Source organism: Diadema setosum, chromosome 9 (genome assembly GCF_964275005.1).
Source record: "Diadema setosum chromosome 9, eeDiaSeto1, whole genome shotgun sequence".
Taxonomy (NCBI): Eukaryota; Metazoa; Echinodermata; class Echinoidea; order Diadematoida; family Diadematidae; genus Diadema; species Diadema setosum.
The window spans coordinates 12,167,031-12,187,382 of record NC_092693.1 but is presented as its reverse complement, the minus strand read 5'-3'; the positions used below and the strand labels follow the sequence as shown (position 1 = coordinate 12,187,382).

At 37.7% G+C, this 20,352-nt stretch overlaps 1 protein-coding gene across 1 annotated transcript in view; it reads left to right on the top strand.

Moving 5' to 3' along the window:
* The first annotated feature begins 258 nt into the window (after positions 1-258).
* LOC140232530 (xaa-Pro dipeptidase-like) overlaps positions 259-20,352 on the top strand; it is a 29,540-nt gene continuing 9,446 nt past the window's right edge. The window contains exons 1-11 of the mRNA XM_072312626.1: positions 259-308; positions 2,197-2,380; positions 6,180-6,307; positions 6,479-6,542; positions 7,604-7,651; positions 8,966-9,027; positions 9,802-9,846; positions 16,573-16,695; positions 17,372-17,440; positions 17,971-18,048; positions 19,597-19,745. Of these exons, the coding sequence (XP_072168727.1) occupies positions 292-308; positions 2,197-2,380; positions 6,180-6,307; positions 6,479-6,542; positions 7,604-7,651; positions 8,966-9,027; positions 9,802-9,846; positions 16,573-16,695; positions 17,372-17,440; positions 17,971-18,048; positions 19,597-19,745 (967 nt within the window). The 5' untranslated portion in view covers positions 259-291. The remainder of the gene's footprint in view (positions 309-2,196; positions 2,381-6,179; positions 6,308-6,478; positions 6,543-7,603; positions 7,652-8,965; positions 9,028-9,801; positions 9,847-16,572; positions 16,696-17,371; positions 17,441-17,970; positions 18,049-19,596; positions 19,746-20,352) is intronic.

Below are 20,352 nucleotides of genomic sequence, written 5' to 3'. Positions count from 1 at the left end.
GGAGTAGAACCTCTTTGATTGTAACCCTCCTAAACAGCCGGGGTACACACCCCCTACATAAACGTCACATGAGCTGCGGCTGTTTACAAAACTATCAATCACGTCGCTAGCTGTGCTGTGCTGGCATGTGTGAAACGTGTTGCACGGCATTCCTACAGTAGCCTGCTGTTGACGCCGTAGTTGTAGCGTACTCGTACAGTTACAGTCGTAATACACATACTTCACACCGACACACATTACCACTGACCAGCTGCTGGGAGTGTATGCAGACAACGTCAGACTGTATCACAAATGGCAGCTAAAGCAGTGTAAGTAGCAATTATTTAAAGAAATGGAGGCATTATTCATTGTTCTATTGAGGCATCCGTAGGCATGATAGGCTGTAGTAGTAATTCCGTTCATATGAAAAGCTTCGGTGCAATGCATTTGCATCGACTCGTGCGATACTCGAGGCCACGTAAAATTTGCTCCTCTAAACATGCTAAATACAATAAATACACACATTTACAGTAGTTTACCAACAATGACCAATGTGCGGTGTACATAGAGAGAGGTGGTTAACACACTACTCTTGTCACTAGATTAATAGATAGAGTAATCCAATCCAATCTCTATGTATTTAGATGGATTATGATTATATACCAATGTGAATTACCCCATGTTTATTACAATACTGGTTTGGCCTGAATTTACAAGTTTGATAAATTTCTATGCACTGGTCTGGTATAAATTATTGTGTATATAACTAGGGTCCTATAACTTAAGTTATGTAACTGTTAGTGTGAAATGTAATTTTATGGAGGGAAAAGGTTGCCTTACGGGCATACTCGTGAAATAGGCCCCACCACTGCGTGTCCGTACTAATACTACGGCGGCTCGCCTATAAATTTATACTTGTGAATTCAGCCCCACCGTGTGGCGTTCATTGGTAGGTAAGCACGGCGGTGGGGCTTCCTTCCACAGTATAATACTCGTGAATGCGGCCCCACCAAACGGCGTTTACGTGAAATTGATATCTACAGCGATGGGGCCGATTTCCACAGCATACAGTATATGTAGCATCTTTCGTCCTCCCTTTCTTCTCGGAAGGACTCCCTATTGTCCCTCGACTAATTTAACGGCCAATTTAACCATAAATACAACCCTACCTAACCCTAAACCCTAACCCTAACCCTAGGACCTACCCTTGCTTGCTAATGCACGGGTGCACGCGCACTGCGGTGGGGCCTATTTCACGATTTTGCCACCTTATGATTCTATTTTTATTTTTTATTTTTTTATTTTTTTTTTTGTTAAAAGATGGTAATTAATGAAAGTACTCTTGGGATGCTTTGTCTAACGTTTAATAGTAAGACTAAAGAGTATACTCTATCATGTGCTTGTGTCTAACGAATATAATGAAGGTCAATGGCATTTCGCTCATTTCTGGCAGTAGATTTACAGCTTGTACTCGGTAGTTGTATTCAGACAAGAGCAGAATCTAAATGTGTGGGCTTTTCATGCCAGTTCACATCTCAAAACAGTGCATATTTAGTCAGCTTTTAAATTCCTTTGATTTTTGGTTTTGATTGGGGTTGAGAGGAAAAGGTTGCCTTCTTTGCCTCCATTCATAGCAGTCATTTTCATGAAAAAACAGCTTGATCTTTTTTGTGCCCTGCACGGCGCGTGCGTTCACGAAGCTCCTTTCATTGTCTGTTGGTTGTGTGCATTTACCGTTACTGAAAGATCGTGAGAATTGACCAGACACTGCGATCACATAGCGACTTGCCTTTTGCATTGGAATAGTAATTCTGCTGAAAATTTTGTCTTTTGAGATTCTCGAAATTCTTCTATATTTTTCATAGAGAAGAGGATAGACACACTACATAGTTTGTTTTTTTTTTGTTGTTTTGTGTACATATTTGAAAAGAGATATAATTTTATGTTTTTGAATACAAAATATGCTGGATATCAGGGCTTATTATAGTAACCCCGGGGCCCTTTCGCTGGTGCTGTTAGGCTTATAGGTGCTTTAATCATGAGGTGTGAGGTTTGAAAGTTTTATGCTATATTTGACTACTTTCGGTCAGAAGCATGTAAAAAAGGGTACAATTAATGCACAGCATGAGTGTATTAAAGCAAGACAAACTTACCTGATTAGTGGGGCAATAGTACGATCAGTTGATGCATATATATTATCTCTGCTTGAAACTACAGACCTGCATTCTGCCTCGGAGAGCACACGCTCTCAGTGCCCATGTCACTACATGCCACCAATCGCCAGCGACTCTGTGAACGTCTGAAGGCTAACCCACAGCTCCCCCCTGGCTCGGTGGTCTTGCTCCAAGGCGGGTCCCAGCAGATGAGAGATAGTTCAGACCATGAACCCCTTTTCCGTCAGGTGAGCTCTCTACTGTCACCTTCTGCTTCTCTGCAGATATCTGCCATTTTGAAACAGAATTAGTGAAATTGTCAAAAATATACTCCCCACTTCACCTGGCTTATTCTGAGTGCATGATCTATGTACAACTACATACACTGTATAATTATCATCTTTTATATCTTATGCACATTGATGATTCTTGCTTTAAGATGTTTTTTTTTTTTTTTTGCAACTTGTTGACAAATTGCCCTTCATCTATGTACATAAACACCAATTATTCAGAAATCATGAACATACAACATACTTAGTGGGTTCAAACCAGATTACAAGATTATATGTGACATTGATTTTGATAAACTTCCAACTTGCATCAAGGAGCTGCTTGCATGTTGGTTCATGAATTGTATTTCACCACAAATCACAGAACCATTTCACCGAAGCTGTCATCATCTTACAAAGTTGATCAACCTATAAAACTATGGCCATCAAACACATGACATTGTGAGTCATGGGACCCATTGTATGAAAAGTGACTCTATTGTTTAGATTCAGCCAGATTTTGTTCAGACCTGGGAGAAGGAATGAAGGTCTAACCAGTGCCTGATAGGGGTCTTTCGTGAGGAAATGATAAACTGCAATGTCAACATTCAATATCCTTTCACATTTCCTTCTGCCTAATGCCGTTATCCTGGTAGAGACTCCAACCCCAAGCACCTTCTGATCTGGAGATTCTCCTGCATGAGCCCCTCGCAGACGGGAGACTCCAACTTGATGTGCGCTAAGCACAAAGTCCCTTGGGTCATTATAGGGTTTTATAGATGCTCTCTCGTGCTATCTCAGGTTTATTTTCAACATACGATGGCACTAAGTAATCATATATTTTGGCTTAATAAAACTTAATTTCATACAATTTAATATCATGTGAAGATGCTATACATGCATGTGTATTATGACATTGACTGGCATCTACAAAACCATACAAGCGGAAGACATAGAGCCAGGGCGGGAGAAATTAAATCTCAAGCAGGAGAACAGGAGATTTTGTGAAAATGGGTTTTCGACGGGAGATCTCCCGTCGAAAGCGGGAGAGTTGGAGTCTGTGTCCTGGGCCCCGTTTTATCAAAAGATAAAATCGATTTTAAATTTCCTTACCACACAGGCTGCGATAGACTTACAGTTGAAATCAACTATATAATCGATTCTAACTCTTCATAAAACAGGGCCCTGGTGTTTGCCAAAGTTTGACTTTCTCCCTTTCTGTTTTATATATTTTTAATGGACTTATTATTCCTCTGTGTGCTGTGAGTACCAATTGGCACAGAAAAAAACCCAAACAGTCAGTATGTAATACAAATAGTCTAGAGTCAGTGGCAGAAAAACAGCTAAGTTGGGAGTACAAAATCAAGAGAATGCAGAGATAGTACTACCTAGTGGTTAAGTGACTTGTTCAAAACATTTAATATGAATTACTTCATTTTTTTTTAAAGCGTCAAATTCTAGTCAGTTGTGCCATTAGATTACATGGTAGGAAATGCCAGGTAGCAATCTTGAACTACTGCAAATGCACACATTTTTGCAGTACATTAATTTTTGTGTATTTAGTGCAACTTCTGGTTAGCGCACATTCTAAAACCTGCAAAAAATATATCTTCACAGTCTTCTCTGCATAACTTGAATGGGTTGACAGTTGCTCAGGGCAAATTCAAGAACCAATGAATATGTTTTTTAAGCGGCTCAGCACAAAAAATTAATCACATAAGAATATCAAAGTCTAAGTATGCAGTTTGTATTGTTTGTTTGTGTGTACTTTGTGTGATAAGAACAGGGGAGCAACAGTGACAGATAGAACTAACTACAAAACAAAAGCACACACAGTCACACAGATCAGTCTGTTTGAAATAGTCGTTATATAGTAGTCTTTGAGTAGGCACAATAGAGAGTGAGTAGTACACCGCCATTAACCTATATTCAGAGACCCCTTTTCAACAGTACAATTTTTAGAGGTTTAGTTTTTCTTTCCCTTTCTTTAGTTGCTTGTATACAGTATGTACTGCTACATCCAATTGGATGAGAAAAATACAGCATTTTATGAGTTGAAAAAAGTCTGTCAAAATCTGACCTTCAACCTAGTTTAGTTGCTAGTGTTGTGATACAAGGTCACACTTAGTCCATTGCCAGTGGCTTATCTCCACAGTTTGTGAGTTTAAAACTTTACCAAGTTCTTATGGCATAGGGTACATAGGTACAGCACAAAGTGTTTGTTTGATTGTTTGTTCCTTTTTTATGCCTCCGCTACGAAGTGGTGCCGGAGGCATTATGTTTTCGGGTTGTCCGTCCGTCCGTCCGTCCGTCCTTCCGTCCGTAATGAATTTTGTGGACAAGGTAACTATCAAAACCTTTTGAGGTATCCTAATGAAACTTGGCATGTATGTGTATTAGGGGGTGAAGTTGTGCCTATCAACTTTTGGGTGCACATGCTCAAGGTCAAAGGTCAAAAGTTCAAGGTCAAATACATAAGATTTTACTATTTCCATCATATCTATGCAATGCCTGAAGATATTTTCTTGAAATTTGTGTATACATGTATTACTCAATTAAGATTCTCTGGTGAAAGTTTGAGTCATGAGGTCAAAGGTCAAAGGTCAAAAGGTCAAGTAAAAATATTAAAACTTCACCTTTTTTTCTCTGTACCTTGGAAATTGTTCAAGGTCTCTTCATGGAACATACATGTACTGACTGGCAGTGATTATCTAGAGAATTTATGGTTCATGGGGTCAAAGGTCAGGGGTCAAAGGTCAAGGGCAACACTTCAAAATTTTACTGAATATTTCCCTCATGTTTATGCAATACCAGCAGGATTATTATTTTTTTTTTTTTACACTAGGTGTATGCATGTTTAACCTAATAGCGATTCTCTGGGAAGTTTTTTTTTTTTTTTTTTTTTGCCTCAAAGGTCAAAAGGTCAAAGATCAAGTGAAAGTGCTGAACTAAGTTTTTCCTCCATATCTAGGAAGTGGCTCAAGTTATCTTGAAACGTACTACATATTCATGCATCTTCTGCCTGCTTCTGCTTTTTAGCATTCCTCCCCATTTCCAACATTTTCGTATACTTACAAGTTTTCTGTAAACTTATCCTTCACTTTGTATAATGAAATTTATGTAAGTACACGTACTGTATTCAATTTGTGTAATATATTTATATGTTTTTGTTGGAAATGAAAAATAAATGAATGAAAAAAAAATGAAAATGACAGTGATTAGCTTATGAATTTTAGGGTCAAAGGCCAGATGAAAATGGTAACAATTTACTATTCAATACAGAAATTGCACTTTTTCTCCATACCTTGAAAATTTCTCAATACATAAACGTATGAATGGGTCAAAGTCAAGTTAAAGTCCGTAAATCCCAAATACATGCTCTCCTATTTATCCAATTAAACCTAGGTCAAGGAAGGTGAGCATTCATCACATTTGTGACAAACTTGTCATTTTAACATTTTGCCAATTTTGTGAAAATGTAATCACACATTGTCCACATGTACTATTTAGACCTATTAGGAGAATCATGCATTGTGGCGGAGGCATACCAGTCGCCATAGCGACATTTCTAGTTGCATCTTAATTTTAGACACACACTCTCTTGTAATATTTACTTGTATTTGTGGTGGAACAAATTTACTTAGCATGGTTCTCTTTGCCCAAATTTACATTCTGTTTCATTCTACTCAAATTGACATGAAAACAACATTTGGTTAACAGTCAGTCTGCATGAAGCTTTGAAATTTTCATTCAAGATCACACAATTCCTTTTTTTCAGGAGTCCTATTTCCACTGGGCCTTCGGTGTGACAGAATCAGATTTCTATGGAGCAATCTTGGTGGATTCTGGCAAATCCATCATCTTTCCACCAAAGTTGCCAGAGGCGTATGCTGTGTGGATGGGAACGTGAGTACAACTATATCTACGCCATTTTAAATAGTCAATTTTTAACCCTTTATGCAATGCCAAGACAATGAGTGTACACTTCATTGAAAATTAGAATGTGAGAAACAGTATTTTCGACTATTTCTTTGTACACTTAGCATTGATTCATTTATTATGTCTTTTCTAAAACAGGATTTTGCCCAAGGAGTACTACAAGGAAAAGTATGGTGTCGATGAGGCTCACTTCTCAGAAGATGTAAGTTGAGCGGTATTTAGCATGTGTTTTTTTTTTCTTTAATTCTATCTCTCATGATATTGTTAGCAAGTCGAAAAGTCTAGATTTATCAAGCAGATTTTAACTAAACTCTAAGCAATCACCTGTCTATAGTGGCCACCTGCCTCATATGAACACTAAAGACAATTCCCTCCGAGAGAAAAAGCATGTTAATGAACCTGTCTGTAGCAACCACCTGTCTATAACAGCTATCTTTTTTTTGGTCTCCCTTGGGTGGCCGCATAGACAGGTTTGAATGTACTTTATACCTAGGAAGGCTGGCAACAAACTAATCTACCTTCTGTGGGAAAAATATCACTGTGCATAATGGCCACAGATTCCAGGTTTTTGCAACATGTGTACTAATGACCTCTTCTTTTTTTTCAAACAAAGGCTGGATAAGGTAATATCATTACCAGATCAACATGTGGTTGGATGGTACATAGGTCAGTCATTTGCTAAAATTTTGCAGAGCTAACTGCTTGTTCAGTTTTCAAGTGATTCAAGTGTTGATGTACTTGAGACATATTTTTGCGAGAACGGCAGAAAGTTGCTGCTGTTGAAATGACATGTCATACATGTATCAGTCAAGGAATTGAAGCAAAACCTTTTTGGACCAAAGAAGTCACCCAGTTTTTTTTTTTAATCAAGTCAATCAGAATGTGGTAGAATGTGTGTTGCTATATGAACAGCATATTATAGTAAAAACTTTGGTAAACACATGCATAGTACCAAGAAAATGCCCACATTGCATGTGAGTTTTAAATATTTAGTTAGTGACTTGAAAGCTACAATGCCATTAGTTTGTTTTCTTACATGTAAAGTTGCGTTGTGAAAATTGTAAAGCTACATGGTAACGGTTATGTATTTCTAAGTTCATTTGATATGGCATTGTAGTCTATATCACAAGTGTAGATCCTTTATTTGTTTATTTAATTATTTAGTTTTTTTTTGTTTTGTTTTTGTTCTTTTGATAGTTCAAGAGTGGACAGCCCATCTTGAGCTAATGCTGTGGTGTTTGTTCTCTGTATTGCATTTTGCAGATTCCTTCAGTTCTTCAATCCCACAAAGTCAAAGTTATACTGACATTGGTAAGTCAGTGTGTTGATTATTACGGTAGTTAATTTGATCTAACGATGAGTGTCAGTGTATTATGTTACAGGGGCTTTTGTTGAAAGTTCATGACTTACTGTCTGATCAGAATACAGAAATTAACAGTTAATATGTACCAATGCTGTCTAACAATGCACAACCAACTAGCTAATCCATCAATATTATATAATTATAATGAAAACCTGACATTATGTTGATAGTACCTTTTTAGATGTGTGATATTACAATTTATTTCCCTGCAGGAGGTCAAGGTGCTACATGAACACTTGCCCGCTAGCCTTTGGCAAATAAAAATCTGGTGGGAAAGTGCTTTGGAACAATGACGAAAATGCTTGCCTGAATTGGGCAAGCTAAAGCCTTTGAAGTCACCCTTTTTTCACCTCCTCCCCTCCCCCCCCCCCCCACAAACCCACAAAGCCAACCATTCAGAAGCCTGAAGATAAAGAGTATTCAGTGATGCAACACACTTTCTAATTTCACTTCAGCAACTTTTCAACATTTACATGAAGAAGCCCTAATATAACTCAGTACAAACACTCGATCAAACCAAGGTTGTTACTCATGTGTTTAAGCGTCAGAATTGATGTGTACAGATGTTTATTCCAATGATTGGGTGTTATTAAGCCCCAACTTACAAGGGATTTTTAAAATCAATTTCTTGTGTTTCTGGATTTTCTTTGTGGGCATGTAAAATTTGTGTTTGGGCAGGTGTTCTGCAACAATTTGAAAATCTGCTTACCTGACCAGGCAAGTGATGAAAACAAAGTTATGTAGCACCATGGGAGTTACATTTTCTAAAGAAATTACATTTTTCTATAGTGTGTAGCAATGAGGGAAAATATGGTCTAGAAGGGAAATTTTTATATGGTTTACATGAGTACATGTAATTTCATTTCAGCCCCTTTGGCAGCCAGTCAAATTCCAGCACATCATATTACCCAATGTGACTTCGCTGCTCCCAATATAATGATTTCCATCCTCACTACATTAGTCATGTGATTATGAAGAATACTACAAATACTGCAACAGTTGTGCCCCTATGATAAATCTACCTTGATGTCAAAATGATAAGTAACAAGCAAACAACTTGTGTGCCTTTATTTCATGCTCCCGTCATGTCGCTTGAAATGAGTGAAAATTTCCACACCGCAACTTCCACCTTTACAGCAAGACAGAAAGTAAATGCTCTTGTCTATGGGAAATATGATCTCAAGTCTGTGCGTGCACATAAAAGGATGTGAGTGGACAATATATCTTAACAGCAACTCTCACTTGATCTGCTATGCATACAGAGAGGACTCAACTCAGACAGTGGAAATTACACCAAAGAGGCGACATTCCCTGGTATTGAAAAGTGAGTTGTACCTTTAAATGCCGTATTCTCCCATGGTACATTCTGTCACAAGATGCCTGAGACATTATGAATAACATGAATGTTATATGTACGATACTCTCTGACTACATCGTGATCTCAGTTTCATAATTTTTTTTTTTTTTTTTCCATGAGAAAGTTCAAAAATTCATGAAACATATTTATGGAATATGCTGTTCTAGGATGGTAATTTGTATTTATGCAAATATGTTGAAATGCTAACTGGAGAACAGATTTAGCCTGAAAGTTTTTGCTGTTTGAAAAGTGCTTTCCATGTGCTGTGTGATAATTTGTTGTAACTTAAGTTACCAATTACAAAATGATGCATTATTTTGTTTGTTGAACAGCTAAAAGGAAGTCAAACATTTATTGGCCTAATAAAAACAGTACCTTAAAACAGTACCTTAAAGTGGATATTTCTGGTTGGTCTGTGGGGTAAAGTTGTGTTGTTTTGCTTTGGTGGGTTTTTGTTCACAACATTTGATATTTATCCAATAACTGAAAGAATAATCTTTGTCTGACCCTTATTGAAATTTGAAATTGAATCTGACCTCACTTGTTTGACAAAAGATGCCTAATAGATCAGTGTAAAAGTAAAGGAAACCTTTGTGATGGTGAATAGGAAATTGCTCATAGCTATAATCAGTTATTTAAGGTCCTCTGTGGGGGAAGAGATGACATTGTTCATCTCTTGCAGGTAAATAACATTTTCGAATTCACTGAAAATAATTTGCAATTTTTTACAATCAACCCCAGGTTCAATGTAAACAACTATCTCCTGCACCCAGAAATAACAGAATGGTAAGTGTTTGTGTTTTTTCATTGCGTTTGTTTGAATTGTTTGAATTTGAATTGAATTGCGTTTGTTTGAATTCAGAAAACATCTACTCTCTACTTATAATTTTAGATAATTCAAATTGTTTTAATTCATGCTTGAGCTTTCACCTGCCCTGATGTCGCAGCACTTTGCGTGTTCTGTATGCGAACCTCTCTTCTTTCTTCTCTCCTCTTCCTTTCCTGTCTTTTGTTCTTCGTAGACTTCTATTGTTACTGTCTTCTCTCCTCTCGGTACTGTCTCGCGTCTTATATGTGTGTGGTTAATGTGCATACATGTGTGTTGTCCTTGTCATATTTTCCCGGTACACGAGGTCAGTGAACAGTGTCCGGGCATTAGCATTGATATTTTATATATTTTTTTCCCGACCTGCGTATCTCAATATAACTACATATATATCTTTTTTACAAATGATTTAAATAATCTATATCAAATATAATAGCTATAAAAAACCCTCGAATAATATATTATTTACTCATTACTTATCAAGCGATCCACGTCCCACAAGCTTTGCTTTTTAGTGGATCACTATTTTCCACAATTGAATCTATTTTCCGCACGTCCACGAAGTATATATGTGATGCGCTCCGTCGGAATGAGTCAAAAGTCGCAAAAAATGAAATCGTAGTTATGCCTATATGTGAATTCTACAGACTCTAAGCTTTACACTGATATGTAATACAACTCATTTCGACCTCCCTATAGATCACAAAAACGAATATTAACTACGCTTATGATGTCAGTCCATTTTATAAATAACGGAGAAAATCGCTCTCAAAGTTCAGGCTATGTTCGAGCTCACAACCTGTTTCTTTCACGGGGTGAAACAATACAACAGTCCTGCTTAGCGACGGCGTTTACGCTCCATCGCACGCATTACCGTATAAGGCGATAGCTTGGGTGTGTAAGATGATTAACCAATCGCAGGACAGGTCTATCATTCTACGATTTTGACCAATACGGCAGCCCGAATGTAAACTTCGGCGCGTTTGTGTCCGTGTCGCTGCCGCTGCATGAATGAGTCGGTACGCGTTGTGTGTCGGCTGCGTTGTAGTTTGCATCAAGTTTTTAACTCACAAACAATAGGAAACAGTAGAAAGAAAAAAAGGTAATCAATGCGTATTACGAGAAGCGTCTTTTAGCGAGGGCGTTGATCGCTTCCATTCTCCTCCTATGTTGTTGTCAATGGAAACTAAAGAGGATGCGTTTAGCAAGTACCAATACCTAAATAGATCCTGAGAACCTATTGTAGGCGGGGGTTCAAAAGACAGCATCGGTAGAAAAAGTCAATGAAGTTAATTAACGATAGTCGTCTTTTGAGATCGTGTTCATTGCGTGTACTAAAAACCCTCAAATTACGCACATGGTCGTAATGTTGCAGAGCATCAAAGACTGCTTTCGCGTCTGTTCTGCTGCAGCTGTATACAGCCGTAACATTCTGAATTCCCGCCATATTAGGCACATTTCCTTTATAGGCGTTGCGTGCACAGTAATTATCGCTTATCACGCTTGCCAATGCTGCACATACTATACGTATCAGAAGCAAAGGTTGATGTAGTTTTGATAGCTTCACGTTGGGTTTATATAATTGTATCATAAATATACTTCTTATTCTCAGTCACTTTTGTAATACCATAGCATAATCAAAGAACCATTAACTTGTAGCTTAAGCTTAATGCTTGTTTGTTTTTTATATCACATTCGCAGTTACAATCCTCCTGCATTTGAGAAGTTTCTTGTTAACGAACCTAAGCTAATAGCGAACCATATTTCATTGTGTGATTAACGAACCTTCAGAGATAATCAATTGTATTAACCCCTCCCCAAGAAAAAGAAGCATTTCAATGTCATGCGTTGTCAATAGTGATAAAAGACCAGTTTTTATTTCGTAGTGTGTCTCAGTACTCCTGTGCATATTTTTAAGGATATGCCTCTCTTTATGATTGCGATTGATGTTCAACTATTTCTTTCCCGCAAGTTTGAAAAGGAAGAAGCTAAAATTCAGGCAAGGAGACGAGTTTTCTTCCATGAGATACAATCATTAAGACATACATGTATTCCCAAAAGTTGTGTGATTTCTTATGTGCTAAAGAATTGTGTCCATTACATGAATCAGGCACTATACAAAACGGTTGAAATCTGCTGAAAGTCGAACTTCGGTTTTTTTTTTTTTTTTTTCATTTCCATTTCAAGTGGGGATAGACTAGATATTAGTTTGTCTATACTGGCAGGAGACATTAGTTTTCCAGTACATACTCCGCATTTAAACAGTCGCCATATTTTCGTGGTCAGAATCAGATAATGGACACATGATAATCCCAATTAAAATACAAAACAACGAACACGCCATATGTACAAACATTATGAACTTCAATGAATTAAACTTACCTGTGATATTCTGCATAAAAACAAGCACGCCGATTAAATAATTTAATAGAATTAATAGAACACACAGCGATATCATGCATGGCAGATCAAATCAAGTTCAATCGGTGAGAAAGCTAAATGAAGTTAAAAAGTTGACTTCATTTCGTTTCTCTTTCAATTCATGAAAACAGAATTACATTGTATATCTATTGAAGAGGATTGTCTCTGTTGCGAACGATCGCCAAATATAGCACTGTTAGTCTTCTGCGCAAATCCGAATCCCTAAATACTTTAACTTTTGCTGATAATGTACTAACCCTGGTTATAACTTTATAAAGGACTCGCAAATTCAAAGTTTCAAACCGTATACTAAAACATTATATTGTACACGGTGTATTTCAAAAAACATTTTGAATGCGTTGTGTGTTAGCATGTTAATAGCATCAATCTGCCTTTTATTTTCCGTACGTAAAGCGCACAGAAACGTAACCAAACGTTACCAAATACAGTGAAATGCATTGTACTATCGTGCATGGTACTATCATTAGAAGTATATCCCATTCCTCTTTACTTTCATTTGCTTAAAGCAGTCGTCAAACCATGTGTCATTTTCGTAGCGACATCACTTAGGAAGTAGAATGTATGAAGATAATCGATACTCATTTATTTTGCGCTACTATTATAGCATTTACATTTTCCAACTTTTATTGACAGTATTATGTTACTGTATGGTTACGATTACGAATGTTGGTTATAAATTCAAAAGACTGGTTTATTAATCGAACTATAAAGGTAATAGCTCTTTTGAAAATAGTTCGATACAAGTTCAAAACGCGATCGAAGTCATCATCATAGGGGGAACTGATAGCTCTAGAAAACATGTTTAGGCCAGTAAAGATTGCCGTATGCAATCTTTGTAGAAAGTTTTGACTTAGGCGATCTTTTGAGTATTTTGAGAAATTATATAAAGAATTATTTGTTTTGATTATGTCAAGAATTAGTTTGAACTATGAGAATAGAAAGGCGCGGACACCCCAACAATGTCGTAGTTCGATTAGACATGATGGGTAAAGTGAATTCATGACTTGACTATAATCCTTACTGAATTGATGATCACTTCTGTAAACCATCAGTTAAGTCTTGTAAATGATACCTCTGTAATCGTAGTCAAAACTCTTTTGGGCGATGAGACGAAAACCAACAAACAAAATGCCATGTATCATCGCTCGAGATTCCAACATTTGGCGTCACCCGACCAACAATAAGTGACGAATAAAATGGAACATTATGTTGTGGGATAGCAGACTGTGTTACGATTTTTAAATGTTGCGAGTAATTGTTTAAAAAAAAAGAGAAAATGAGGCGATCATGTTTGATTATCAAAGTAAGAGATGACAATCGGCCATGCGGATGTATATGATTGCCTTATTTACATGTCTGATTTCTGTAAACTATGTTATATTTAAATTTAAGTTCCCTTCCCTCCTTGATAAAAGTTGTGTTGGGTTTTCGCTATAGGCATTTATTAGGAAACGCTGTAAAAACGACAACAAATGCCTACTATACATCAAGAGATGGTATACATGAAACACAAAAATTCTGTACGTTCTGATATAATGCAACTGCTTGTTTGTTTGTTTGTTTGTTTGTTTTGAATTACCATGGTCTTTGTCGGGGGAAAGATGAAGAAAGATAGTAGAGTGTATCACTCTCAAATCCGGATGATTGCGATAAGTGTGTATCCCCGTTCTTTCTATATAGGTTTAAACGATTTAAGCTTGGTATGCTATTATAAAAGCCTGGTGTCACGCAGAAGAACTGATTCCGCGATCACTTTTAACCTTTCGTAAAAATCACGTTTTAAGATAGTAACGATAGCTTGTAGGAGATAAAGTAAGTTAGCGTCCCTGACTGTGGTTCTGAACACAAAAGGGGACTGAAAAATTCTTTTACAAATTAGCAGACATAATGCCGATCCTCCAACACTGTTGCTCCATTACGTCACTGATTCTGCTATCAATGGCGAAGAAAGAATACTGGTTGCGTGATTATCCACCCCTTGATAGCAGGAAGTTTACCTTTCATTGTTCAAGGCTTCGTTGATGCGGGGTTTACTCGGATACAAGGCGTGAACAGTGTCGTCCGAGTTCTTTCATTCTGAATTCCTCAGAATACGCAATTCAATGGGCAATTAGCGCTGCTACTTCGCAAAGCTGTTAGCCAAATTCTTTGCAGACTTGACCTATCACATGTCAGCTACACGCAATACACGACAAACAGCTATCATTACAAACATTTTGATTAAAAAAACAAAACAAAATGAAGAAGCACACTTTTGAGTAGCGACACAGGTTTCTGTCACTTTCTCAAATAGGTCCTACTTCTAAAAAAATACACAGATGAAAAGAGTCAGAATATCCTCCAAAGGGAACACGAGCTATTTGGGCATTAATAATGTTTGCCTTCCGATTTCTCTCCATACCGTCACGGCCCAAATCATCATAAGAAATACAGGGCAATAAGTTTTGTTATTAAAAACCAGGGAAATAATAGTACGCATTACATACATTTGGCGAATTATCACACGAATTGTCGAGTTTATAAAAACGAGAATAATTGACAACTTAGGCCCTACTTTATCTCCAAAGATGAACTTTAAACAGCAAGTCACATACCAGGGAACGAAAGTTATGATTATTTGAATGAATTCATTAATGAGGCCAATAACCGTTGTAAAAGTACACACACGCATAAAGAGGTTTCAAGTTCGATATGTTATCACGTATTAGCTCATTGATAAAGTATCATACATTTTGCGTGATCGTTCGTTGGAATTATTTTTTTTTTCAGCGCGATTTGTGCGTCACATCAATCACCACTTCATGAAATGTGGTGCATGTATCAAACGAAACTCGCTGGTCATGCAATCGATAGCCTTGGTCAACTCACTATTATTGCGTAATTCTAAAGCCCTCGCCGCTTGGCCGCCGACGCCGCCGCGCGCACCATGCTTTGTTTTGTCTTCAATGGAGTCAAGAGCAATGCTTCATTAGCATACGCCCTAGCAACGGAGGCGGAGTCTCGATCGGGCAAGAACAATAGGTGCGAAACGCAACGCAAAGGCGAGCGTTCGAAAAAAATGTAACCGAAAAAAATTGTCTCAGAAAAACTGTGATTTGGGACACTTGTACTCATTTTTACACGCTGAAATTTTCTGTACAAATAGATAAAACATCAAGGAATCAAAATCCGTCATAAAAAAATTTTGACCCGAGCAGTGCTTCCCCTTCATTTTCGGCTCATTACGGGAAAACTCCCCGTGCGACTTATGACTCATTTTGTCGGAGCGCCACACATATGTATTGTTCCTCAAACATATGTTGTTATATAATTTATCTCGGATACTACATGAATCTTTTGCAAATGTTTGAACAATATCATTTCATGACATGTATACTTTGTACCATGTTTTGATTTTCGTTGATTGGAAATTTGTACTATGTTTTTTTCTTGATTCTCGTTGATTGATTGGAAATAAACTATGATTGAATTGAAAAAAAAAAATTGTCTTGAATTCTGTACTTTTCATAAGCCATCAATTCCTGTGGGAGTTTTTCTCCTGAATTATCATTTTTTCATTAAATTGGCACCTTTGATTTTCTCTTCATATTTATTTTGGAGAAAAATTACATCAATCTGATTAAGTTGATCAAACAAGAATGAAATCTGAGAGAAATTTACTTAGAAATGTAATAATTATTTTAAAGAAAAACAGGGACTCTAGTCTTCTTATGACAAAAAAAGAAGAAGAATCAGTTATTCATTTTGTACTGGTAATTAAGAGGCTTTTGGAAATTCTGTACCGAAGTATTAAGCCATTACATGTGCACAAAAAGAGCGGAAATAAAGCAGTTTCTTTTTTGTAACCTCTTTGTCATGAGCACTGACAATGAATGGTAGATATCATAATAAATGGATACAGCATAAAACTTTGGAAATGTTGTTTCTTGAAGTTGATGGAAAAGTTTAGGGGAGAGGGAAACAAAATAGCTTCAGTTTCATTAGATTGCTGTGAGAGGTAGGGATGTCAGAAGTGGTAATGTAGGAAAACAATATTCCATAGTGTTTGAGTAACCATTGCAGGCAGAATGAAAATCTGTAGTGATCTGGCAGTCATGAAAGTGCAATAATTTGACTTCACGTTTATATTTGATTTCCTGTAAATGTATTTCTCTGGCATTTTTACCTCTGACATTTTTAACCTGGTACCGATATGCCTTGTGCTGCAGATTGTTTTAAACAGAACCAATTTTTCTCTTTTGTAGCCGTGTCTTCAAGACACCCGAGGAGCTGAAAGTCATGAAGTACGTTGCCATGGTTTCCAGCAGGGCACACATAGAAGTGATGAAGAATGTCAAACCAGACATGTATGAATACCAGCTCGAGAGGTTAGTACCGAGTTCTCTTTACCTTCCTGAATTTCTCAGATTTCTTCATTTTTGTTACTTTGCACATTGCGCAGTTGTATTTTGATTCTGTTTTTTCTGGCAGGAAGCTTGATTGCAACCATTGTAGGGTCCCAATTCTTTCAATCTATCCACCTGCACATCACCTTGGTAAAACAAGTACCTGGGTAATCACGAAAGCAGCAGCAAAACAAAACACAATAAAATCAAATGCAGTGGCGGATCCAGGGGGAGCGCACCGGGCACCCCCCCCCCCCTTTATTTTTTTGTTAAAACAAAATAAATAAAAAGGAAAAAAAAATTGGGGGGGGGGGGATACGCCCCACTTTAATTTTGTAAAGGCGCCCCTCTTTACGGAATTTCTGGATCCGCCCCAGAAATGTGCTAGATGTGAGCAATATCTGCAGTAATTCATGTTGTCCATGAATTGTTATTTTGGAAGTTTGCATACCCTGTGATGAAAATCAGGATGCTGATGCTAGTGCTTGGTATGTCCTTTTTACACTCTTAGTCCCACACTAGACGTAAAGGTACTGCAGTGGATATCCGCATGGAGTTGTATGAATTATTCTACAACTTGCTACAGGCAGTCACTTTCCATTTAAGAACGTGATTAACTTTGGAGGAATTCTCTTTGCTCTTTCTTTTTGACTTGCAGCTTGTTCCATCACTACTGCTACTCCCAGGGAGGTTGCCGCTTCCTGTCCTACACATGCATCGCAGCCAGGTGAGATGGAGCAGCCTGATGATTACCTTTAGCCATTTGACTTCTCTTTAACTCATTTGTGCCAGGGACTCTGGACAGCATGTACAATGCTATAGGGTTTTCTTTGCATATCGGAACTCAAACACACAAAGGGTTAAGCTGTCGCTTTAGAGGAATTCCTGTCATATGTTTACCCTGAGGAGACTGATTCAAATCTCCTAGGCAGTGTGTTCAATTGTATTCTGCACCTTAATTCTTTACAAACTTTGTCCCCAAAAGATTAGTATTTTTGAATTATTTTGCATGACATATTTGGCTGATAATGACATGGAATGACAGGAATGCCAAATTCTTACAAAATGGTATATTGTCAATGGCAAATATGGTAATGGCAAAAAGGCCTATTCTATTATCAAGCTTCATTTTCTCCATCCCCCACTCTCCCATGCAATGTCTTCATTCTTGGGACAGAATTTAAACTGCTACTGAAATGTAACAACCATCACATTTGCAAACAAAAACTGATGCATGAATTTTTTTTGCTCTTCCAGTGGCTGTAATGCTGCCATTCTCCACTATGGTCACTCAGGGGCACCGAATTATAAGCAGATACTCGATGGGGACATATGGTAAGTGACCTTTGTCTGGAGGTGTATGACCATTAATGCAGAGCTGCAACTGTGTGTATGTTTATGTGATACTTGGTAGATGTTAACGTCATCAAAAATTCTAAAACTAGAGAAGCACTCAGAGAGCGTATGAACAGACCTCCAACAAGCAGCTCATTTCCACCACTGATCTTGTTCTTCCATGGAGATCAGTGATTTCCATCCATACGTATGCATGCAGAAAGTCACCCGATTTCCCAATATAGAAGCCTTTTGTTACGTCATCGACTTCCCGCTGCGCTGTGCGCGTCACCTTAGTAGAAACTGGAGCAGGCACTATAGTGCGCACATGAAAACCTCAAATTCACGCAACTTGAACCCCCAAGTTTATTGACCCTACCTGCCAAAATGTCAAAAATCCTTCATAAAATCCATAAAAATTACCGGATCACTACCAAAGTTTAATCATCTCTTGTATCATTCTCAAACTTTCCTGTAAGTTTCATCCAAATCCGTTCACAACTTTTTGAGTTATTTTGCACAAGGATAAGCAAACAAACAAACAAACCAATGCCGAAGAAAACATAACCTCCTCCCTTGGCGGAGGTAGTAATGTTTTTAAATAAGAATTATGTGTTTAAAGTGGGATTTTTGTGTGAAGTTAGTGGAGAGTACTCTCAGTTTTTAAACCATATTATGTGTTTTGCTGTTTACTTTTTTTGCCTCCAAAATTTAGCACTATGTGGGTTTTTCAATTGCAGATGTTGGCATCCCTGTGAACGCTTTTACAGCCCAGATTTGTTTTAAAAAATCTATGTGTGGAATGTGTTCCCCTCTTGCTAGACAGTATTTTATAATATTTCCACTGGTGTACGGATATTTTGCTATTTCCTATACCAAATATACAACCGTAATCATGGATAGACAAATTGACATATATTTCAATGTACAATGCCACTACTAATTAGTAGACCACAACTGATAAGTCTACCCATTTATGGTAATTTTTTCACTTGTGTATATTATGCACATGTATGTTTTGATACATGTGTCTCTTATTTCCCTGGCCATGCTTGGTAGTAGAAAGTAATGCCTTGTATTTGAATGCCCGGTCAGTATATGCATTTTTGTTCCCTTCCCATTTGACATTTTAAACCTTTATTCTGGGTTTATTTTTTCCCCATGGTGGTAAATGCACTGACAAGTCATTGAATTTTAGTTCGCAATTTCTGTCGTTAAGTTGGGGGGGGGATGGTGGTGTTTATACCTGAAGAAAATAGGATAACAGAGTGTTTTCATGTCAGTCAGTTTCCAATTTCTTTGCACCTCTTATCTTAGCTTTGCATCTTTTTACATGACAATTACAAGAGTGATTCAGTAGTGAGTTAATTTCAGTTTTTTTATGGGACTTCAGCTCTATTAATTCAGATATTTTTGAGTGTCTCCTCAATATATCTCCCCCTCTCTCTCACTTCTCCTCCCACCCTCCATGTCCCCACCCTCCCTCACCTTCCATCTTTCATAAACCCACACTCTTTTTTCTTACTCTCCCTTTCTTCATGGCATTAGTTCCTTTGACATGGGTGCAGAGTACAACTGCTATTCCTCTGACATAACATGTGCCTTCCCAGCCAACGGCAAATTCACTCCGGACCAGAAAATTGTCTACAACGCTGTCCTGAAGGCTAACAGAGCCGTGCTCAATGCGTGCAGACCAGGTGAGATGGTACTCTGTGTGCAGTCAAAACTTAACAGAGGATACAAGAATTATATTCAAACTGGAAGGTTATTAATCTGTGGTTTTGTGGACTAAATATAATGTCTTTATTCTGTTACTCAGTACTCTTTCATATTGCAGAAACTGCTTTACAAGAAGTTCATGCTTTAGTGATGAGAGGTTTGAGAAGCAGTTCAAGTGCCTGCTTTTTATCTCATCAGAGGTTACTGTGGTTGAATTTTGTGGACCCAACTTGATAAATCTGCTGTGTCGCACATGTTTGCCCAAGGTGTATGTGTGTTTGGGGGGGGGGGGGGGGAGGGGGGAGGGGGAGGGGGAGGGGGAGTGTATGCTTTATACTTAAAGTCTTATAGGCAGCCCACTAGGACTAGGACCATATTTCATTCAAAAAAAGAAAAAATACAAGAGAAATGCTCTGAAAACAACTCTTGATGCAATGACAAGTGTCATGGTAACAGCTGGAATCCCACTTCCTGATTGGCTGATACTACAAGAAGTTATCATTCTCGCACAAACTGCTATCCAAACAGTGATCTATCACTTGGTCCACTCCCACTTTGTCTATAGCCATTTAGTCTCAACCCACA